Genomic DNA, 25,129 nt, shown 5'->3' with positions numbered 1-25,129 from the left:
GAGTAAAGAACTTTTTCAACAATTCCGGATTACTTACAACTAAGAAAGGAATAAAAATAAAAGAGAAAAGATATTGAGCCCACGAGGTGTGATAAAGTCTCGGAGTGATAACCACGAGCGTCGTGTCCCAGAAACTATTCTCCCATTGGGATGATGGAGGTTGAAGAAAAGGATCTCGTAGATTACTCTACGAAGTAGGATCAACTGCAATGAGAAGAACAAAAACAATTTGCTGAAGTAATAATAAAAAATAATAATAAAAAGATAGATATAGAGATAGATATGGAGAAGGATTTCTTGGTACATTTGTAAGAGAAAATCTTTTATATTTTACTTAAACACTTTTTTATTTTATTTTACTGAGCACACTCTGGGGTTAAATGCCTAGATGAAAAATTTCCTTGTAATTGGCTCTACTTTTTCGGTTATTTACTTACTTCTACACCTGCAAGTTGTGAATTTACATACAGAGCTTAACTCTGATGTTTATTTTTATAAATTGTGCCATCTTGATTAAATTTGGGAATTAGTAAGTTGGTAAGATAAAGACAGACTAAAAAGTAAAAAAATATTAAATTCAAGCTATTTAAAGAAAAAACCTTTTTTAATAACAGTAAAACATATTTTAAAAGTGAATTTTTCGCTTAAGAAAATTGCAATGTTGTTTTGTCAAAGAAATTAAAAAGACTTTGAGTCTCTGAGATCTATTTTACTTCTTTATAAAAGCTTTAATTTCATTACTCTGTACAAATTTACCCTTTGAATAATTAATTTTTAGTTATTGTCACCAAATTTAATTAATTTTTTTTAAAAGCAAACTTCGTTTGAAATCCAAAAGATAATAGAAGAACTTTAATTGTAGAATAGGAAGGCCCTTACTTAAAAATTACCAGATAAAAAGTGAGAAAAATAATAAGTGGACAGCAAAATCATAAAGTGATTTAAGCTTCAAAATATATTTTTAATATTTATTTTTTCTAAGACTGGTTTTTATAATACTTTATATTTTTCAATTTATTGGCTGTCCAGTCCAATACAACAATTTTTCTCTAATTTTTTTTTTGTAATATTGTTAGCCTGTATTTCCCTCCAGACATAAACAAATTATCCTCAGTTCATATCTAAATTTGTCATTAAAGATAGAATTGACTGAAAAAATAATTCAAAATATAATTAATGTATCTGGCCTTCAGCAACTTTTAATATACAGTACCATTAATCTAAAATATATTTCTTGGCAGAAAACCCATGGAAAATCTCGATTTATTATTATTGCCTACATTATTTTTAGATTATTGGGAGCAAGTATTTATTTCGGTCCCCGATATCTTTTTGATAACATAAAAAATTATAGCCAAATCAAGTACTTATTTATAAAAATAAATAAGCACTATTTATGTAATTAAAAATTCATTGATTCATCTCTTTAGCGTCTTTCAAAACCAAGTGATATTTTTAAAAATAATTGCACATTATTAGAGCATTCCTTCCGGTCGTACAGGCTTTGACTCACGATGAGTAAATTCATACATTTAAATAGTAAAAATATAAGCCCACTTCATCAATCTGTGTGCTCAAAATTTATTTTTAACTTACATACAAATACAAATATATCTGTGTATACTTACATACCTATATAATATATGACGTGAAGCGTAGACGTCCATGAAAATCTCAACGTATTACGTCGCGATATTATATATGTATATATTTCACAAACTTTCTTGTTCCACTTATATATGAAATCTATTTTTTGATTCACACATTACGTCATACAACGTCTTGATAGACAAGTATTTCCAAGTATTTATTGCTCAACTCTCATCTTCTTACCATCACAATCTAATACATACAATTCAATATATAAAACATTTTTTAATACATTATTTTATACTTATATATTTATCAATTTTATATTTTTACACACATTTTTTTTTACATCCACGCGAATTTTTCGCACAAAAACTTACAGGTAAACTTTAATCACTAAAAGTAAGGCCTTATACATAAATATAATATAAAAATACTTATAATTTTTTTTTTTTTTTTTTAATTATAAACTTCGTGTAAACAACATTTTCTCATACTGACTTTAAAAAATTACGAGAATTTATACACATAAAATTTTTAATATAACCGTTCATAATAAAAAATAGGTTTACTTTATAATAACTTCCTTGTAAAAAAACTTAAAAATAATAATAAAATTTTAATTTTGCTCCGCTTGATTTTTAATTATTTTTTAAATAACTATATTAAATTATCTATTGGAATGTATCCATGTGGATGGTGTCCATACTCGGATACGTATTGACAAGAGATCTGTACCGCGGGTCTGATGAATCGTCTTCGGCTTCTTCAGAGAAATTCACCAGCACCTAGAACAAAATTAAAAAAAAAAAAATTTTTTTTGTACTTAGAACTTTTGTTATTCAGTCATAAAATAATGATAATAATAATAAGAATTATTCTAATAATAAAGAGATTAAAATTGACGAAGTGAGTAAAGTTTGAGTGCCATGAAAATTTAAAAGAATTTGGCTTCTAAAAGCGTGGGTTTAACGATCCTTCGCCAGTTATCTTCTTGTTCTGGTTCTTATTCTTATTCTCGTTTTTTTTGACTCACTTATACAAACTTCCGTTTCTGCAAAAGACGATCCTATAAAAATTTTCTCGTCAAAGTTTATTCAATACCTTCACCGTGCAATCTGAGAAATTTGCTTTAGTAATTTATTTTATAAGAATAATTATAATGAATGCTGAATTTTAAATATGAAAAAAATAAGAAAAAGCAATTTATAAAATATTGAAAAAAAAAAAAAAAATCTGTAAAGACACTTGGATTATTTTATGTCACGTGCAAAGTCTCATTACTTGGTTCGCTGGGTAAACTTAGTAACTGTTTAAATTGTGCTTTGTACTTTTGTCGAGAGTCTAGAAGAGCAACAACAGCGATAGTTATATATTACAGAGTATAACAGTGCAGTAGTACGGTGAAAACTAGAACGACGTTACGAATGAATACGAGACGATTAAAAAATAAATAAAAAAGAAGAAACAAAAGGAAAAAGTACGATAAGGTGGAGAGAGTAATTGTGATAAGAGTTCGTGTCTCTTGTTCCAATCACATCTCCCAGGTAGAACTCAATACTCAACCTTTTTTCGTTTATTTTATTTCTATTTCCTAACAATCGATCCCTTAACTTGTCGTCGTCTATTTATTTCGCTAAAACGATCTTGAACGACAGTACAATTGTTTAACCTCCTGACTTGCGATTCAGTTCATTTCAAGAAAACAGTAAAAAGCTCCGGATAAAATTCTGTCAAGAGTCCATTATCCATTCTATTATCTATTATCCTTTTGTCTTTTTTTTGTTATTTAATCATCGCGTATTTTATCAGTTAAAAGACAATTTACAATAAAAATTATTTAAAATAAATATAATACATATTTTTTTCTTAAACAGTCATTTACAAACTTTCAGAAATATAACTGTTATAAAAATTTATATACTTGAATTTTCGACTCCATCATACAAGAAAAAAAAATAAAAAACGCCATTCGGCCTTACCCGAAATGGAAGGTAGATTTCACAGTGAATTAATAATATTTGATACTTGTCATATTTTTACATACATTTTGATATTTTCGAAGAGATACTATTTCTGAACTAACTGAAGGATTTCGCTCATGCAAGCTAATTGTCCGAGAAATATGTATACCGAATTTCATTAGGATCTGTTGAAAATTCTTGATAAAATAACATACATAGGTTGTACTACACATTGCCTGAAAATAGTTAAATTGCACTCTTAATTTTAATAAAATAATTAAAAATGGTAAAAATGTCAATGTTATAAACGTCAAATTATAGGTGATTTATTTTGAATAAAAAAAAAAAAATTTTTATTTCAGAAAATTTGACCATTTTTTTTCAATTAAATAAAAAAAAATCGGCCCTGTCCGGGATGAGCGGGAATAGTTGTCAAATTGATTGAAGTTTTTTTTGAGAAAAAAAAATAAAAAAAAAAGTGACCAACTTTGAAAAAATAACGATTTTGCTCATAAAAACCGATTATTTTATAGAATTGATCATATTTAATTTTTTTTGTGTATTTTTTCGAAAAGTTCATTCAAAAACAAAAATTTTTTAAAAAAAAGGTACCCAAAGGTCAATGTCCAAAAAAGTTATGGTTATTTGAAAATAAAAAAGCCATTTTTTTGAAAAATTCATAACTTTGTTTGGCTTGGATAAAAAAATTCTCAAAAATGTCTTTCAAAGGGTAGAATAGAATAGAAAAGTTTCAGCTAAATACTCGACTAGTTAGATGATATTATAGAAAAATTCCGACTTAATTTTGACATGAGGACCAATGCAATAGATAGATTTCAATGAAATCTACCTAAAAAATCATTATCAACTATAATTATACATTTTAGTTAATTCCTTCAAAGAAATTTCATTATAATTTAAAAGAAAAATTTTAACTCTTCATATTCTTCTTTACCGTGTCACATCATAAAATAACTCTCACGTCAATATTTTTGAAGAAAAACACTCTAAAAAAATCAAAATAAGGATATGAAGTTAAAGAAGAGCATAAAGGGACGAAAATGTGGTTTAAACCATTAGCAAAGTCTATTAGCGACAAAAGTATGGAATGTGTCCGATGTCCAAAGTATAACAGAGGCCAGAATAGAAGGAAGAAGCGCACTTACTCACTTATTTACTTGCTTTTACTGAAAGATACTAGCATGTGCTTTCCATCAGCTTTCATCCCACTAGTACACCATACGTGTACCCATTAATATCCTTCAGGCACCAGGATAAACGAATCTCCAGTACCGGGCAAAGTAAGAGCGCGAGAGTATATACACACATTGTATTATGAAAGACCCGTGTATCGTGTACTTGAAGGCACATATATATTTTACACTGAATTATTTCCGCTGGATTGTTTCATTATTAATTATTAATTATTAAGTAATAATTAAGCTCTAAGTAAAGGGAGTGAAAATGAATTATTAATAATGAAATATTTTTTTTAGACTTTTTGTACCTGGTCTAATGAACTTTGGGTGAGCGTGTAGTCGGTAGCTTTCAATTCCTCGGCAAGCCTTTTAACTCGGGAGAAAGTTTCGCTGAGTGGGACATCGTGGACCCTGGGGATCATCAGTCGCGCTGCTGTTGCTTGTCTTGATGACACTTGGGCTCGGTACAAGTGCCGAGATATCGCGTCTTTCAGCTCTTTCATCGTTACTGGCTGGGTGAAGCGCAAAAAAGCAATGTGTCCTTCGCCGAACCTTTATTAAATATAATTATTCTTATTATTATATTATACATGTATATTGTTAATTAAATAGTTTATAAATTAGGAGACAATTAATAATACAGAAACTTTATTAATTTTAAAATTCAACTCGGGCTTTTAAAATAACAGTTTTTGAATTCGCTAGATACCGAGAACCGTTAATTTAAATATTTAAACGATTCACATGAAATTAATTTATGTGAAGGTAAAAATGGGTTTTAACTAGATAATTATTTCAGTAGACATTAGAGTGGAAAGCATAGTTTTAAATATATTATTATTATGTGTAATAAATTATTAAATAAATAAAAATTTTTTATAAAAATAATTTTACAAACATAATAACTTTTAAAGACCGAGGAAATATTAAAAATTAAAAATTTTTAAAATCGGAAAAACAAATAATAAATAAGGATATAGAGAAAAAGGTCGTTGTATCTCAGTCATGTAATATATCTCAATTAGAGAAAATAACCGGAAAGGCGGTAGAGACCAGTGGTAGTACCGGCATTACCAGAAGCTGTTTTCTCTTCTTCACTGTTATGTGGTTTCTCGGTTTTACCACTACTACTTTGTAGAGCTTTTTACTGGCAACCATCGGGTAAATGAGTTGCATTACTAACATTTATTATTCGTATCAACGTAAATGTTTTCATAAAATATAAACAGAGACTGAAGCGTATGAGCAGAACTCTAATGCCGAAGCAAAGTTTAATAATTAAAATGGAATTAACGATAAAGTCTATACTTAGTCGAAAAAAAAATTATTTTCATGACAACAATAATAATAATAATTATAATTATTATTGTTGTTATTATTATTACTTATCACTATTGCATGCACTTATATTTAGTATTAATTACTGTGAAATGTATAAAGTTGTCTCTGGACGGGTTCACGGCTTTTTAAAGTTCACGAGTAGAATAGAACGATAGTTTGGGCTGGCGAGCCAGAGAAGTTTTACAGAAGGTCGCTCTCCATACCGCACGGATAAGTCCTGTATATCTATAGATAAATACATAGATATATAGGTATATATAAGTAAAAGGTGGTCGATACTTTGTACTTCGTCCCACCAACCACTTAACTGAGGCACAGAAGCTTTAAAAGCCCATTTCGAAGGGGATCGAGTTCGTGTGGAGTTTGGCAGTACTATCCTTCCTTCTTTAATTCTCTTTCTCTGCTCTCTATCCTCCATTTATTTTATAATATTTTTTTTTCTTATTCTTCCTTATAGTCATAGCATATGGGAAATCGTGTGCCATTGAATTCTTTCCTATACCACAATCGTTTTCGTTTCGTTTCATGCTTTAGGAAAATAGCCCGTTTCGTTTATAAGCCATTTTAAATTCTAACGTTTTCCTATCTACTCTTTTATTTTATTTTTTATTATTTTATTTTATTTCATTTCATTAATACTTTGAGCTGATATCAACATTCAAAGTAAAAATAACCACGGTTTGTTTTGTTTAATATTATTAAAATATTTCTCTATGAATAAAATTAATAATACTGGATTTTAATAAAAAGTTATTAAGGATAATTAAATTTGTCTTAATTAAAGATCGCAATTTTCACCAGTATTAATTAAGTAAACTAAAGGATAAATCGCGTGCCAAATGCCAAAAGGGCGTATTACAAAAGTTAGATAGGGTTCCATGCCAAAAGGGCGTATAAAAAAATTTTTTTTTGCCATTCTTTTTAGAATCGCTCGAAACGTAAAGATCTGCAGAAAAAAAAAATTGTTGATGTACTAACGCCAAAAGGGCGTATAAAAAAAAATCAGGATTTTTCAAAATTTCGATCAACAGTCTTCAAAATTGTCCGGAGAAGGTTTGTATAAAAAAAAATTTTGAAAAAGTCAACATTTTCAATGGTAGTATATAACTTTAAATTTTTATCATTTTGGACAGTTCGATGATTAAAAAAAGCATATGAATTAAAAATTTTTTGGCATGCTAAAATTTTCATATTTTTTATAAATTTCTTTTTCATATAACCTGCATTGAAAATGCGAGTTTCAATGCCTGTTGAGCCAACCGAAACTAGACAATTTCAGACCAATGCGACTTTTGTCGGGCAGGAATCAATCATTCCTTCCCGGCGGACAGAAAATGACGATTTTCTGCCCGCGAGATGAAGTTGCAGCTTTATTTTTAATCCTATCAGAGTATCTTTTGTTTATTTTATACCTTTATAATTGTCATTCTAACCGTTAACCGTACTGACATATTATAATTCTGTTACTAAGCATAAATAAGAATGACAAAAGAAAACTATTCAATTTACGAATAATATTTATTAAAAAATAAACCATTACTTTCTATTTTATTATAAGTTTTATAATAAAATGGTATTTTCGCTATTAGTCTGAAACTATCGAGTTCTGGTTGGCTCCAGACATTGAAACTAGCATTTTTAATGTAACTTATATGAAAAATATAATGTGTGACGCGGGATGAAACACGATTTCAGACCGTGTGATGCCAGCCCTCGCTTCGCTCGGGCAGGCAACTTCACTCTGGTCTGAAATCGTTTTGTTTCATCCCTAGTCACACAATATACTATTTTTTCAGATGAAAATGTAGAAGGTGCAGGAATTGTACCCCAATAAACTTTCTGTATTTTGATATTACAGTCGACGCTCTCTGTATTTGACCGCTCTCTGTATTTGACCACATTCTTCCTCTATATTTGACGATTTTACACAGCTCTTATGGATAAGGACGAGTCAAATACAGAGAATGGTCCTGTACGGGCGAGTCAAATACAGAGAGCGTTGACTGTAGTTTTTTCTTGTATTTTTTAACTTCCAATAATTATAATAATTTCTTGTCCGCTATAGCTTCAATAAAAAATATATTTTTGATTTGATTGTATACCTTAAGCGCGAGCGTAGGTTGTATGCTCTACTCTCGCCTAAAAATTCAAGCCACCGATTCCGTTGCGTAAAATTGTAGTTAAAATCCATAATATGTATATATAAAATGAAAAATACCTCATTATAAGTAAGAAATTATTAACTAATCGATGAAAAATTTTTTGAGCTGAATATAGCTGATATAGATCTAATGAAAACTCTATTTTCGAATAACGGGATAAAACCCATATGATCCCGAGTTTAGAAAATTTTAAATTTTCTTAGCAGAAAGTTTAAAATTATACGCCCTTTGGTTTTAGATCACTAAATTTGCAGTGTTCTAAAGCCAAAAGGGCGTATAACTTGAGACATACGCCCTTTTGGCTTTGGAAATATTTTTTCCATTTTTAGGCTCAGAACATGTTTACAAAACGATTGGCACCAAAAAAAAAAATTGTACGCCCTTTTGGTTTTGTAAAGCCAAAAAGGTGTATAACTTTTATACGCCCTTTTGGCATTTGGCCCGCGAAATTATAAAATTAATTATTAATCAAACATACTTATGTTTAAGATGTTGAACAGTCCCAATGCACCTTAGCCCTGCACGAGCAAGAATTCCCACTCGATTACAAAGTTTTTCACATTCAGCAACACTGTGTGATGTCATAACAACAGCGCCTTGAGCTCTTGTGATCTGGCGAATAATTCTTGCCACAAGCTCCTTGGTGGCAGGATCCATACCACTGGTGGGCTCGTCCATCAGCACTACAGAGACCGGGGCCATTACACTGATTGCTGCGCATAGCTTCCTCTTGTTTCCGCCGCTGAGACTGGAAACCCTCTGATGTGCATACTTCAGCAGGTCAAATCTGTTTAACATCGACTCAACGGCTTTTGGTACATTACTTAGTCCACAAACTTCCCCGTGAATAGTTAAACACTGATGGGGGCTTAAGAATCCGTCAAGCGAGTCTGTTTGAGGGCAGTACCCGATTTCTCCGTTACAAAGAGGCCGTCTATCTATTTTATTATTTTTTAATACTATTTTTCCGGCTGTCGGAAGCAATTCAGTGGTAAGCATCTTAAATGTCGTGCTTTTTCCCGCTCCATTAACACCCAACAGACCAAAACAAGTACCCGCTTGGATTCCAATACTTAAATTCTGTACGGCAACATTGGTCCCGTAAACACTTCTGTATTCTTTACGTAACTTAATGGTCTTTAGTACGTCTGTGCTCGCTCCATTCTCAACCCTCACTCGCTCTTTTACTACATCTTCATCTTCACCAGCGTCTTTGTAAGATTCTCTGGAATAAATTATCACGCTTCAGCATCAGATTTAATTAATAGGATTACGGAACTATTTTATAATTTACTTAGCACTTTACTTTGTATAACATATTTATAATAATTATGATAACTTTATCCATAATAATAATTTTAATATTTCATAAGTTAGTGAAGATTTTTTGAATAATTTCAATTTAATTTTAAAATTTGTACACAGAAAAAAAGGTTCACTTGAACCAAGAAAATACTTTTCTTCCTGATTATTTTCTTGAGCGAAAAAAAATTTTTTTTTTACACAAGAAATTTCACTTATTCCAACAAAATTAATTCTCTTGCTAAGAAATACGTATCTTGATTCAAGAAAATTTATTTACGTCAAGAAAATCTTGTTGTTTTGAAAAAATACAGCCTCTTGCTCTAAAAAATTTAGTTCTTGATAGAAGTAAATTTTTTTGTCTTGAGAAAATTTCTCTCTTGCTCCAAAAAATTAAATATCTCGATAGAAATAAATTTTCATTAATATTTTAATTGATTAACATGTCAAATGGGAAGATCAAATAATATTGAATCATTTTTTTCATTCAATATGTATTATTGCACGCTAAAATAATATAAAATGGGTGTCAAATATTCAAGAGAAAAATTTTCTCAAGGTGAGAAAATTTTTTTCTCAGCTAAAGTAGGTGGCGCTGCTTTTCTAAAGTATCTAAAAATCTTGATCAAATATAAAAATTTATTGTATCAAGTATTTATGATAATTTGAATTAAGAAAAATTTACTTCCACCAAGAATAGAATTTCAAGAAAAATTTTTACTTCGACCAACACAACTTCGGTCTTCCTTCAGGCACCCGAAAATTTTCTTGAGCCAAGAATTTTGTTCTCCAGTCAAGAAATTTTTCTTTCTGTGTATAAAAACTATAAAAATAAAATTTACCTCTTTCTTTCCCAACTAGGAAATATCCTGCACTCAATGGCTAAATTAGCTATGTAAAGAAAAACACCAACTACAAATAAAAATACATAATGAGGACCAATGAGATCCCATCCCAATGGTGACTTGTAAGTATCCATATTAAATCTTTCCAATAGCTCAGCAGTAATGTCATTGGTTGACATTTGAACTAATGCGTCTCCCAGTGCGTATTGTGGAAAGAGAAGCATGATATTATGCAACATTTGTCTCGTGTCTTTAGCAGCTTGGCTCTTTCCCAGGATGTCGATTACCAGTATCGTTGCAAGACAAATCACGCCGATGAATGTGTTCAGACAGAAAAGAACCATGTTTGAAAGACTTGAGTCGTCGAACGTCTTTTCAATTAAATGAGTAAAAAGAATTGATGCCCACCTACAAAGAAATTCAAATGTTGATGTTGAAATAATTAATTATTATATAATAATGATTGATTAGTGGTAATTAATAAAGCTTACGCAAATAGAACAAGAAGTAAACAAACACCAGGAAGATTATCACGAGCAACGTATGCAGGCAGTCCAAATATTTCGAAAACTCCTACGGCTAGTCCAATAGATACCAGGAATATCTGAAATAATTTAAATTGTTATGTCATTATCGGCAGGCTGCTGCGGCTATGAAATAATCATTATCATTATCGTTATAAACTATTACTGTAATATATATTAAATAGTCTAGTCACGTTCGATATAAATGCATGTAACTAATAAAAGTTTGGCACAACTCCACAACTTAGTCACGAGTTTAACCCTCGGCCTGATGAGACACTGAGTGTTAATCGATCTTAGCAATTAACGACAGTGTGAATTGCTGTATAGAACATAGACAAGCACAGGAAATGGGGAAACTGTTAGGACTGCGGTTGGTCCCTGCTTGTATGTTAATAGTTATGATTTTGAAATCCATAAGCTGCTGATAGTAGCTATACTGTAGATTATTGTCAATCGTAACTTTAATTTCCACGTCTCTGATGACGTAAATAAGTTATAGTTTGTGAAAGATCGATGACCACAAATGGTCACTTTGGAGTTCAGAGTATTTGGATTTGCTTATAGTTTATTAGTTAAGTCTTGAATAAATCTCGAGGAGACTTACCAAGAAATCCCAGATCAAGGCAGTAGTCCAATAAGTTACAGGATGCACGCCGGCTAAATACAAAATACGCTTCTCCTCAGACAATCTCTCACGGACAAGCTCTCGCGCGCCTTGTGCTGCTACCAAGTTGAATGCGATGAGCAGAACAAGAGCCACCCCTACGTCTGCCACATGCTGCAACCTGAAATTAATAACAGCTTAAGTTTGCCAATTTTCTCGTTAAATACGATAATGATTTTTTATATTTCATGGTCTTTACGATAATGACTTTGAACATTTTTTAAGGTAGTTGTGGTTAAGGCATACCGTCAGAAAATTCTAAATTTTTGTATACTTATTAAAGACATGATGATACAATTCGACGGTCTAATTAGCAATTGGTCTAACTCCTTATTTTTTTAGAGGGTGATTTTTTAACATTTTGATACAGCAATAATTCAATTATAAATTATTTGAATGATCCAAACCAAAATATTATACCTCTATTAGATATTAATGATATTAAATTATTTTTTAAAGTGATATTAAATTTTGAATCAATTGTTTTTTTGTACAAATGGAAGATTCTCTAAAATGGAGTTAGACAATTTGCTAATTAGAACGTCGAATTACTCTAAAAATTTAAAGTTGATTGACCACCTATAATTCGAAATGAATTAAAAATTGGATATTTAACATTGATTGTATACGCTCTCTGCAGTTCTGCATCAGTTTCTTTGTTATAAAAAAAAAAAAAAAAACGAACTGTCAGAAACTTTCAACAAACTGACAGTCTTTTAATGTATTTGTTGTGAGTTTAAAAAAAAATTTTTTTTAATTTTTGACCGTCTAATTATTTATAAATAAATTAAAGTTCAAAAATTTATGAAAAAGTATATATCTACGGAGTCGGACAGAAACAATTGTATGGGTTGCGTCTCCACGGGTACAGTCTTGCGTAAAAATTATGGATTACTTGGCTACAAGCTCATATACTTTTGCGACACGTATAATCTCTAATTTTTTGACAATATTGTACCATGACAACTACCTTAAGAATTATAAAATGCAATAAAATATTATATTGTTTTCTATAATTTAAATGTTGTGAATATTTCTTTTTTTGTTTAAAGGAAAAAAAAGTAATAGGAACTATTGTCATCTGTATAATTTGTATTTGAGAGCAGAGAGTTTAGTTATTTTCTGGTTAAGTAGAATACGTATATATAATAATAGTTTTTATTCTGTAGCAAGTTGGAAGTTGGAAGTTGTTATTTTTCTTTAACTCATTCTTCCGCAGCTATTTCTCGTCAGTATATACCCTGAAAACCGTATTTAAACCGACAGCGAACAGAAGTATGGAATGGAAGTAAAGGTTTGGAGGATGAGAATACAGCGGATAGGAGCAGAACGTGCTCAACTTGGGAAAGCAATTACCAAGTCCCGCGGACCTAGCCAAGTCTGAAGGCAAACAGAAGTTTAACGAGTCATGGACGACAGCCTCTCGAGAACCTCACCATCAGGTGAGTAAGAATAGTCAGGAGAATCCAATGATAGTTGTAACCCACGAGACTCTTGTGGCCCATTAACATTTCCCAAGTGAAAAATAGTTTAAAGATTGTTAACGGGTTTTCCTAAAGTAATAACCGATACAATTTATAGTCATTGTTTTGTCTACATATGTGCTTAGATAACAACTTCAGGATATAACAACTATTCAGAGATAAAAGATTATTATTCTATTAGTTTGTAAACAACAATACTCACAAAGTTGTCCGGTTCAATTGGTCGCTTGACAATTTTAGAGGGTGGTTGAAGGTTTTCAAGTGTCCGGATACGCCAGAAGCTCGAAGAATTGCTTCATTGAGAGCATTTAAGTAGGCTGGAAGAGAGTGGTGCCCTTTATTGTTGTACCAGACCACGAACAGAGGATCCTCTTTCAAATGAGATAACGACCATCCTCCATATCTATAATTAAATTTAATATTATTATTTTTAAAAAATAAAATAAAAATATATAAAAAATGACATTTGATTCTCTACAAATTTATAAAAGAATTATTATTATTTCAATTATTTAGCTGTTTTAACGAAAACAATACCGTAAAAATAATTAATGAAACTTAACTCCATTTACTCGCTATAAATTTATACACAATTTTAAATTCTAATGGATTATTTAAACTTACCTCTTCTCAATGTACTCGCGGAACGTCGAAATTATCCAGTCAAGTGTTGGACGACCTGGCAGCGTCTGAAAGAGACCTTCAACAGCTTTAGAAACTCCATGACAAATTTGTTGACCTTCTGGAGAGCACTCACAAGTACCCGTGTCCTGAATAAAATAAAAAAAAAACTTTTAATTAAAAAGTTCTTGTGAAGTAGTTAATTTAATTTAATTTAATTAATTAAACTTAATATCAATTATTACTCTATTTTTCACAAAAAAAAATTAGGAAAATGGTTGACCCTGGAGGCCATCCTTGCAACTTCCCGCTAATTCCATACTTAAGCGCTCAAAATTTCACTTATTACGTTTTTGAGCTCTTCGAGCTCAAAAATATAATTTTCGTGTAGTTTTGAGCTCTCCGAGCTTGAAAGTCTGATAGAAGTTTAATAAAGCACTATTTTTTGAATTTTCAAACCGCAATACATATATACAGACATACAGACACCATCGCGGGAATAGTCAGGGAAAAACTCGATTTTCGAAAAACGGGGTAAAAACAATAACTTCCCGATTTTTGAAAATTTTCAATTTTCTTAGCGGGAAGTTAAAAAAAAAAAAAATAACTTACATTAGGATGAGCCTGCCAAGCACCAGCGTAATCATCACCGAACCGATCGTGAAGTTGAAAAGACAGTCGTTGAAGGAACGGATCACTGCCATTGTTAATGCTGTAGAAGTAAGTGGGATGAGTGTCATAAAGATGTGGATTGAGATCCAATGAAGGTTCGTCAGTAGAAGGCGGTCGAATCAATGAAAATCCCATCGCGACGGCGACGAAAATCGTGGGTAGAATTAAAGTCGCCAGGGGTGCTCGCCAGTCACGTATAAAATGCCACAGTTTTTTTTTCAGCAGAGCTTTCATTTGACGAAGAGCTGATGGGTTAGTCGGGTATCTCGTTAAAATAGATTCCGTGTCGTCAATCATGTTCAGCTCGACACTGCTGATGCTCGCGACACTGTTGCTGCTACCACGTACAGCAGAACCTCCAGTATTCCCACCAGCAGGATCGACTCCGACTCCGGCTGCTGCATTATCACCCCGAGAACACAAATCCAAAAATACTTTTTCCAGAGTATCGCACTCCAGGGTGATATGTGAGAAACCTAAGCTCTTTTGATTGTCCTCGAGATTTTTAATGACCCTGGCGATGTCATTAGTCGCTCCATGCTTGCCCAGGAAAGGAAGATTTACGGTGAGTTCATACCCGCTGGGATTACTGACCGTTGCATTGTGTACCACATCGAGCACTAGAGACCGTAAACTTTCGACGGCCTTATTGTCAATTTCCCTGATTATCTCTGCTGGCGGATAAGCGACGTTTATCCAGTAACCCTGCCCGTAAGTGGTTTTAAGTGTGAGGGGTGATCCCGTGCAGAGAATTTTACCACGGTGCATCACCACCACAGTGTCACTCAGCATGTCGGCTTCGTCTAGATGATGAGTCGACAATAAAACCGTTCTATTAACGCGGTGTTGGTCTATAAGACGCCAGATTCGACGACGTGCTGCTGGATCAACACCCGCTCCGGGCTCGTCCAGAATAACGAGCTTCGGCGAGCCCAAAAACGCTAAAGCCACACACAGACGTCGTTTAGTGCCACCGGATAGTCTTGACACCGGTTCGTGCTCTTGACTACCCAGTTCCAAAGACGCTAACATCCCATTCACATTCTTGTACAGCTCCTCGTTGTTCATTGAACCTTTCAATTTAGCGTAGAATGTCATGTGCTCTCGAGGTGTCAGCGTGTCGATCAAGACGTTCTCTTGAGGACATACTCCGATGTCTGGTTTGGTTCCTTCATCTCCATTTAGATAAATCTCTCCGCAAGTTGGTGCGAGCATTCCGGTTAACATTTTTCTGAAATTTTTTTTTGTTATTAATTTTTGGAAAAGTGTATTATAAAAAAAAATATTAACAATAATAAAGTTAGCTGACATTTTTAATTTTTTAATTTTGCTTCATTTATTAAATTAAAACTAAAAAAAAATATTTTTTTTTAATTGCACTTATAGTTTTTAAAATTTTGACAAATGAAATTTTTTTTTTTCATTTTTTGTAATAATTTTTTCAATAAAATAAATTCTAAAAATTTTTAGATGTCGGCTAACTTAATTTTCATAAAATATGATACTGAAATTGAGAGACATCTGATAATTTTTGGAATTTTTTTGACAAATAAATTGTAGCAAGAAAAAATTATTAAAAAAAAATTCTATCTTTAGAAGCTCTAATAAATTATAAATGCAATTTTTTTTTTTAATTTCTAAATTTATTTTTCAAAAAGAATCAAAAAATTTTCAAGTGTCTGCTAATTTCAGTTAAGTGTCATTGTAAAATTATTAATTTTTGGAAAAGTATATTATAAAATATGAACAATAGTAAAGTTAGCCGACATTTTTAATTTTTTGATTTTGCTTCATTTATTAAATTGAAACTAAAAAAAATATTTTTTTTTTTTAAATTGCACTTTTAGTTTTTAAAATTTTAAGAAATTAAATTTTTTTTTTCATTCTTTCAATAAAATAAATTCTAAAAATTTTTAGATTTCGGCTAATTTAATTTTCATAAAATATGATACTGAATTTGAGAGACATCTGATAACGTTTGGAATTTTTTAAACAAATAAATTGTAGCAAAAAAATGTATTTAAAAAATTCTATCTTTAGAAGCTTCAATAAATTATAAATGCAATTTTTTTTTAATTTCTAAACTAAATTTATTTTTCAAAAAGAATCAAAAAATTTTCAAGTGTCTGCTAATTTCAGTCAAGTGTAATTGTAAAATACTCACATTAAAGTTACTTTAAATACAGAATTAATAAATAAATTTATTTTTAAAAGTATGAATGTTTTTTTTTAATCAATATTTTGATTTTGATTTTTTGCTTATTTTTATATGTATGTCAATGTATATTTTATTTCAGTATATTTTCACTTATAATCATGTAATTATATTTATTTAGAGTTTATGTAATATCAGTTCAAATATTAGGCTTTACTTTTGAAGCGAATACCTGCTTAGCCAAATTCGAACACCAGATGTCAGTTGTTTCACTTTTTGGACTGAAATAAATCACGGTAACTATATGTTTGTGAAAATCAAAGTATAGTTCTTTATGAATTTGTCCAGTGATACAATGTGTATAGTTCGATTATTTACTTTCTCAATTTTTCAGTTAATAGAGTATTTTGATAATGATACGCATCGTCAACATTATCAGTTAACCATCACAATAAAGTGTTACAGTATTTTCTACTCTTTTTTAATTAAAAATATTTATTTTGCAATATTATTTTAATAAGAATTAGTCTCTTATGATAGAAAATAATAAATGCTAAAAAATTATGAGACTTAATTAACTTATGTAATATATGTAATATTTTATTATTAACCTATTAGAAAGTGGTAGGTTAATAAACATTAATAATAAATATATCCAATTAATAATATATCGGGAGTGTAATTTAATTAAATGAAAGGAAACTAAAGTATATTCATAAAACCTAGTTTCAAAATATATTATTTCGATGGCTTCGCATCAAATTCCTATGGCAAATGACATGCCCCAGGAAAGCAATCGCGGAAATTCCATATCACTTGCAAGGCTTATGGATTTTATGATCCAAAAAACTTATGATGAGTTAATTGTTCTTTCTGACACGTAAGTATATTTACTTTTATTCATTAATAGTTTTAATAACACTGAAATTAGCAGACACTTGACCATTTTTGAATTTTTTTAACAAATAAATTATTTCTAAATAATTTTATTAATATATTCTTACAATTTATACACGAGGAATTTATGATACTAAAGTTAGCAGACGTCTAAAAATTTTTTAATTTTTTTTATTAATTAAATTACAACTAAAAAGATATTTATAAAATATTGCACTGATAGTTATTCAAATTTTTTACATGTGAAATTTTTTTTTTTAATTGTTTAATTGTAATTTTTTTAATAAAAAATTTCTAAAAATTTTGAAATGTCGGCTGCTTCATTTTCATTGGAATTTTTATTTTTTCTGCCATAATTTATTTAAAAAAAAAAAATCCTAATAATTATCAAATATCTCTCAATTTTATTATCATAATATTTTTTTACAGAATCAAAATTTTTTTAAATAAAAATTTTATTTTTGCAGATTAGGAAGTCACTCAGATATGGAAAGAAAAATTTCTATTTATAAGTATGCTGAAAAATCAAGAATCTTATTCACTCAATTATTGGCGTTAGTTAAATGGACGAACAATATTTCAAAAGTTAACAACGCTGCGGTATGTATACTATCTTTAAAAAAATTAAATAAAATAAAAATAATTTTGTATGTAATATAATTTTTATAAATTTAATTTTTTACAGTCAGCAATAACTCATCTCGATAATTGGTCTCTATTATTTGCGGATACTGCCGACCAATTGGCAAGATTATCAAGAGAAACTTTGACTACAGCAAGACTTCCATATTTCGACATAGTAGCAGCTGCAGAAGTTCTGACAACAGGAACTTTCAAACGTCTTCCAACATGTATCAAAGATAGAATTGTTCCAAGTGACCCAATAACCCCTGCAGAAAAAAAGTCAACATTGCAAAGGTTAAGTCAAGTTGTACAGCACCGATTAGTTACCGGAAAATTGCTTCCTCAAATGCGTGACATAAAAATAGAAGCTGGAAGAGTAACTATTAATGTTCCTAATGAATTTTCAATGTGTCTGACACTTATGGGCGATGGACCTGATGTCCCATGGCGTTTGTTAGAGCTTGAGTTTCTTGTATCAGATCGAGAAACTGGAAGCGGAACCGCCTTAGTTCATCCTTTACAGAGCAAATATATGCATCAGCTCGTGCAAGCAAGGCTTCTAGAGACTCCAAATTTACTGACTGATGCTTATTACGTCTTACACTATTTTTGCCAATCTCTCCAACTTGAAGTACTTTACTTTCAAACACTTCGTTTGATGCAAGATAGATTGAACAATGACATTCAAGTTGATCAATATAAACCTGGTGAACGTTTAACAGTATCATACTGGAGAGAGTTCACGATAAAAAATCCAGAATCAAGACTTGGTTACAAACTAACTGTTCATATGGACCAAGAAAACCAAGCTGAACCTCTCGCAGTTATTAATATTCCTTCTTTTGGTAGCAAAGAAAATGGAATAGCCGATCGAATGATTAGCGCTGACCAGCTATCAATCGAATCTTTACTTGTTCATACTATTAATGTCAGAACAAATATCAGGCTTTCAGAACTGAAGCAAGAACTTCAAAGTATGATAAAAAATGTTGAATGTTCCCTGGCAGGCTTTCCAACAATTTTATCCGTCACAGTTCTTCAACCTTGTTTGTCAGCGGAACTTCTTAATATTACTATCAATACTTACACGGGCATGTTACAGTGTAATATTGAAGAATACGAAGTTCCACTCGTTTCAGAGTTATCAGCTGCTCTTAACGGTGATCGTTCCCGATTACCAGCATTGATTTCCGAGCTGAGGTTTTGGATTACTCAACGAAGATGTAAGAAGACTCTACAACATTTACCTGTAACAACACACGATCAAATTCCAATTATTTTTGAACCTAATCATCCAATGATTACAAATAGCAAAAAGCGGGTATTTGTAAAATTTGAAAAACATCCTTCCGTAATTTTAATAGTCGAATTCAAAGAAAAAGAATCATTTTCCTGTGAAATGGAGTATACTTTTCATTTGGCTACTGTACAGTCTTGCCTGATGGACAGGGCTTTTCAAAATAATAAACACCACGACAGTTTTGATAATGATATCCCGAAGATGTACTACAGAGTGGAAAGTCTGACAGAATTTGATACATTTGTTATTACTCATGGACCATATATGAATACTGACATTGATTTATCTTCAGGAGGAATCAAGCGACCGAATTCTGAGCCATCTAGTCAGGATGTTGAGCTAGTTACATCACAAAGTAAGAAGATGAAACATTCTGCTTATTTCATCCCAGAATTAGCTTACGTGGTTGCACTTTGTGATGAGAGAATTCCATTCGTTTCTTTAGCTCACGAGCTTAACAAACGAGGTATACCTCATCAAGGACTTCAAGTTGACACTAATGTCACTGCTGTAGTACTTAAGATACTTCAACTACGATCTCCTTCATCAGATCCAAATATTGTTACTGCTTGGAAATCATTAATGAAGCGATTACTCGATATTTCAATTCGTATGCGAAGCAAGGACAACACCATGAATTTTATGGTAGAATTCGTATTTTACAGCAGTCCTTTAACCACTAGTCATCCAAAAGAACAAGTCCCAAGAAGACCAGTTTATTGTTCATACCTCGTAAAAACGGCTGAAGCCTTATCAATCACCGTAGATTCGTTATTGGAGGATTGGGCAAAAATAGTCCATCTCTACTCAATTGTCGATGATTTTTCAGAGTACCTCAACAGTGAAAAGTATGATTTGAAAGAGATTGTTGATGTAAAATCTTATACTTACAATCAACTAGTTTTAGGTTACGGTCCTGATCACAAATACAAAGTAACCATCTATTGGAGTATAAGTGATAAATCTTTTAAACTTGATTTTATTAAAAGTCTAGCAACCACATCGATTAATGGACACTCATTGCTGAAAAATCAACTTGAAGCTCATTTTAATCGCCACCATAACTTAGCACAATTAATCCAGATTTTACATGAGACGTTGCAGCCTTGCATTTCCATCAATAAGTTATCCACGATGCCTCAAGTGGGTATACTCTACAACAGAAGCTCAGTTCCAATTCAAACTTTTACAATCATACCACAATGTCCTACAATTGTAAGGATATGTTATCAAGGAACGTATTGTTTAGAAGTGAGATTCCGAGACAATGGATACGTTACCATACGAGATGGCACCTACAGTCGATTTGACCGAAGTAATGTAATAGATGAATTCACGCCTACTCAAGGACTCAAGACATTCTTGTCAAAGTATGAAGAAACGTCACAGCTCAAACAACATTCTCAGATCGAGGATGACAACCCACCATCTCCAGTTTCTATGGACATAGATGTCGGAAATGGATTTATGAGTCGCCATCAAACTAATTCTATATCACCAGCTAATCGTGAAAGTTTAAGATTTCGTCATAATCCTTTAACACCTCCTTCTGCTAACAACCCTCATACTCCAGCCAGTCCTCACACAATGAACATGCAAGCTACTCAGCATCAAAATTATGTCAACAGTCCCGCTGCATCCTATAATTTATCACCACCTTTAATGCCTCCAAACACTCCTAACATGATGCTTCATCCGTCACCTGGTTCTGGATTTGTACCGAGTAATCCTATGAATACTATTCCCGCACCAAGTCCAGCTAATTACATTGACGCTCCTTTGACGAGTCCTTTTTCATCTCAAAGTATGCCTTCTCCTGCTGCGTCAAATTGGCCTGGATCTCCTAGTGTTCCGAAACCTTCACCAGTACGACTTGGTCAAAGTCCAGGCTGTATCGCTGCATCAAGTTCAACTCCAGACTACAAAGTTGGTGGTCATGTGTCCAGAGTTTTGCCTCAAAAAGCTTGGGCCGGAGCAGTTCCGACACTTTTGACGCACCAAACTTTCGATTTACTTTGTACGCCTTCAATTAATCCTTCAGAAGTTCCCGGAATGCATATTCCTCCTTTGGAAAGATTCTTGGCATGTGTTTATCTAAAGCGACAACTTCAACGATTTCTTCAAAATGATAGTGCTTTTACTCTCTGCAATGGTACAGAGCCTGGTGCTGTATACTTCAAAGTTGAAACTTTGCAATGTCGTATTGCTTTAAATAATCAACATATGCAGTCTCTTCACATTAAAATGCTACCGACTTTTGAGCATAAAGACAAGTGGACTGGGGAAGAGATACAAATATTTGAAAGATTTTTTGATATTAATGCTTCTTCTACGCCTTATAAGACTAGCCCGCTTGTGTGTTTATGTAAAATGCTATCTCTTCCTATCAATATTTTCAAAAATTTTATACAAATAATGAAACTAGAACTGAATTCTCATGCACAACAATACCAATCTAATTGGTCTGTTCAGTGGTGTTTAAAAATTCCACCTTCCCTAACACCAGCCATGTTGCCTTATGGAGTACCAGCAATTATTCATCGAGCTAATAAAATACTGTTTTTCGTAAGTTTGATTATTGCTTAATTATTATATTTTTCTTTTATTTATAAAAATATAAATAAATTTTAATCATATTTAATTTTTCAGTTAAAAATCACAAGAATTGAAAATCAAGCAGGAATTAAACGAGAACCACCATCGTTAATTTTGCCACTACTTTATGATTGTTCGACTAACATAATGCATCTTTATGAAAAACAAGATCCTGTTCCAAAACCAATACTAAATGCTGTATCAATGCACCTCAAGAGATTTGCAGAATTCACAAAACTACAAGTGTGTTCTATTTTTCCAGCGGTTAGAAATCTTATAATAGACTTTACGCTGCCATCTGAACAGCCAGTTACGTCACAGGTAATTAATTGACTTCAATAGTAATTGAGATGAGCTCATTTTGCACGACTCATGATGCGAAGCATCAGAGAGTACTTTACGATCGAAAAATTTTTTTCGCCTCATTTCGGCAACTATTTTTATTATTATTATCTTGTTAGTTTACGGAATCAAGATATTTTTCATACTATTCTCAAGATAATTTAATAGAGATTAATTTCATACTTTCAAAAAATTGATTTAGCGCAATAGAAACGGAAAAAAAAATCAAAATAGGTCAAAAAATTTTCCTGTCTGTCATGTATGAAACTCCGGAAACACTGTAACTTACGAAAAAATGCAGTGATTGAGTTGAATTTTTTTTTTTTAAATTCTTTGGAAGAATTGTAGGTCACCGAATGCGAATGGCTAGATAATTCAGTGTCGTTTATGTACAATTAATAAAATAGAACAAAAACCAGAAGACTGTATATCTATATATATTGTGTACATTTATCCCACTAGAGACGCATACGCATTATCGTGCTATTTTAGCTGTTTTATATATTTTTTTCGGATTTTTCATTTTATTAATATTTCATAATTAAATGAGCATTATGAGTCGTGCACTTTTGGATTTTCCAAACTTTTTTTTTTTTTTTCAACTTTAAATAATTTGTATTTTTGATATTTTTTCAAGGCTGCTGTCGCGACGACGATAAATGGTCAAGTGATACCGGCACAGCAAGTTCGTACTCCTGCGTCTCAAGCACAGCTATTAAGGAACGGTGGCCCGGGTCAGCCTCCAATTTGTACAACACAAAATATGCCAGCGTATGGTACAGTGGGGAGACCTCCGCAATAAAAATAAATTTATATATGTATATACAAATATATATTGTATTACTCCGGACAATTTTTCAAGTTTTATTAGCAAAATTATGAAAAGAGACTGAAAAATTATAATTTATTTTTAGCAACGTGAGTAATAAGTAGAATAAAAAATTTGATACTTTTATAAAATTACTTTAATAATAAAAAAAATTAATCGATTTTAAATATAAAAATAAATACGCGAACCTTAGAGGATTTTTAGAAAAAAATATAAACCATACTTAAAGAAACTTTAATGAGTATTTCAAAAACTCATAGAATAAAATAAAAAAAATATAAAAAAAAACTTACATGATTGTTGTTTTACCGGCACCATTTCTACCTAAGAGACTGGTGACTTCTCCTTCACAAAGTTTTAAACTAAAGTCATCCACTGCAACAACTTCTCCTCGTTCTGTTTGAAAAACTTTTCTCACTGTTTCAAATCTCACACCTATTTGTTTTTCGTTTACTGTCATACTGCTGATGTCACTATCCTCATCTACTCTTATCAACAATACAAACAATAATTATTCAGGGGCAAATTATTAAATTAATCAGTCAATTAATACATACAATAGATTATCATGTTAATTTTTAAAATTTTGACAGGAATGTTTTTTTGTTTTATGTACAATATTAAAATATTTAGTAATAATGGTAGTCACAAACAGAAAGTTTTTTAAAACGCCAACAAAGTGCGTACAGGGGTATGAATGATGTGCCAATTAGAAGTAAAATTAACATGTTACAGTATAAAAAAAAAAAAGATAATAACATATATATATGTTCATGCGGCGAATGATACCTTGATAAATTGCTGAAGGGTGCAGAACATCGTTAGTGAAATAGAGACTGTTGACGAAGGCGAGGTAGCTAGGTCGACCGTAGAGAGAACGAGTGTCGGCCCACCATAAACTACGTGATCTCAACCCATGAAAATCCCTACCTGAAAATGGTTATCGTTTGCCTTTTGCTTGCTATTCTCCTCTTCTCTTCAACATCAATCTCTTTTATACTTTCCATGTATGACATGTTTTAAAATTACAATTTTTTAAAATATACATTATTATTACAGAAAAAAAACATAGACACCAAGGTTGGCAATTGCCTAATCGGCTCGGTACCTGCATTTCGAAAGAGTGGGACCAGGGTTCGATTCCGGCGCGCACCAATATTTTTCAATGATTATAAACTAAGAATATGTGCGTTTCATTGCCAGCCTCTGTACCGGTCGGGTTTTCTGTGGTTTTCCCGTATAGTTATGGAGGTAAAATGTCATTATAGAAGTACCTCCATACTATTTAAGACCGTAATGCAAATGCAGGTACTGATTATAACGCGTAAGTCGGCCACAGTCGCAGCACATGTGTGTCGGGCATGAAAGAAAAAATCCCGACATGCAGGGGGGTGGGGACGAAAAAGTGGTTGAGAGATTATATTGCGGAGAAAAAAGTGGAGAGACAATAATTCCCCACCCTCCCTTGTAAAACACTCTACAGTGATACAAGTAAAACCATCCTCAATTATATCCTCAACATAGTCACCAACACCAAACCCATTTATATACAACACAATTATTATTAATTGATAATTAAAAAAAAATTATAATCATACCTGAATTGGTGTATTTGGTAACAACGTATCCTATTAATGCATAAAGCACTCCGTCAATTGCCATCATGACTAGAATAAGACCTAGAGACATTGGATCTCCAGGACTAGATTCTTCCCAAAGGCGATCCCAGGTGAGACCAATTCCTTGGACTTCGCGGCGAGTTGCGTATAAACAGCCGTAACAAAAACTCGTTGACATACTCAGACACTGATGAAATAATTTGTTATTATTTATTATCATATATATTATTGAGAGAATAAGAAAAATTTTGTTTCCAGGATAGTCATATGATAAAATCAGTTTTTTTAGTGAAATTTAGTGTCATTGCAAAGGTCTTGACTTGAATTTGTTCCTTTTCAAGGTTTCATATCATTCTTACCAACAGTCAATTTATTATGATAATTGGGCTGCCCAATT

General features: G+C 31.7%; 2 protein-coding genes across 4 annotated transcripts in view; one reads left to right on the top strand and one right to left on the bottom strand.

The window, feature by feature from the left end:
- Positions 1–1,598: 1,598 nt before the first annotated feature.
- The window catches only part of LOC123262254, a 38,010-nt gene continuing 14,479 nt past the window's right edge, over positions 1,599–25,129 (bottom strand). For 2 of the 3 annotated variants that reach the window (XM_044724417.1, XM_044724418.1), the window contains exons 7-18: positions 24,712–24,919; positions 23,903–24,043; positions 23,407–23,596; positions 14,312–15,602; positions 13,703–13,848; positions 13,281–13,481; positions 11,535–11,715; positions 10,895–11,007; positions 10,401–10,811; positions 8,735–9,481; positions 5,062–5,305; positions 1,599–2,378 (exon numbers count right to left, since the gene is read on the bottom strand). In XM_044724417.1, the coding sequence (XP_044580352.1) occupies positions 2,265–2,378; positions 5,062–5,305; positions 8,735–9,481; positions 10,401–10,811; positions 10,895–11,007; positions 11,535–11,715; positions 13,281–13,481; positions 13,703–13,848; positions 14,312–15,602; positions 23,407–23,596; positions 23,903–24,043; positions 24,712–24,919 (3,987 nt within the window). In that variant the 3' untranslated portion in view covers positions 1,599–2,264. The remainder of the gene's footprint in view (positions 2,379–5,061; positions 5,306–8,734; positions 9,482–10,400; positions 10,812–10,894; positions 11,008–11,534; positions 11,716–13,280; positions 13,482–13,702; positions 13,849–14,311; positions 15,603–23,406; positions 23,597–23,902; positions 24,044–24,711; positions 24,920–25,129) is intronic. The other variant, XM_044724419.1, reaches the window with a different exon arrangement.
- Positions 17,196–23,157, top strand: LOC123262255 (mediator of RNA polymerase II transcription subunit 14-like). The gene is made up of 5 exons (XM_044724420.1): positions 17,196–17,406; positions 17,891–18,023; positions 18,109–21,912; positions 21,997–22,263; positions 22,922–23,157. Exons 1-5 carry the CDS (start codon positions 17,273–17,275, stop codon positions 23,084–23,086), a joined length of 4,503 nt encoding a protein of 1,500 aa, XP_044580355.1. The 5' UTR covers positions 17,196–17,272; the 3' UTR covers positions 23,087–23,157.

Source organism: Cotesia glomerata, linkage group LG3 (genome assembly GCF_020080835.1).
Source record: "Cotesia glomerata isolate CgM1 linkage group LG3, MPM_Cglom_v2.3, whole genome shotgun sequence".
NCBI lineage: Eukaryota > Metazoa > Arthropoda > Insecta > Hymenoptera > Braconidae > Cotesia > Cotesia glomerata.
The sequence above is the reverse complement of the archived record's forward strand: the minus strand, read 5'-3'. Positions and strand labels throughout refer to the sequence as shown.

Coding starts and splice junctions, on each gene's coding strand:
- LOC123262255 (XM_044724420.1), top strand. CDS start 17,273: ATGGCTTCGCATCAAATTCCTATGGCAAATGACATGCCCCAGGAAAGC. Junction 17,407..17,890: donor TTAATTGTTCTTTCTGACAC/GTAAGTATATTT, acceptor TTATTTTTGCAG/ATTAGGAAGTCACTCAGATA. Junction 22,264..22,921: donor AACAGCCAGTTACGTCACAG/GTAATTAATTGA, acceptor TATTTTTTCAAG/GCTGCTGTCGCGACGACGAT.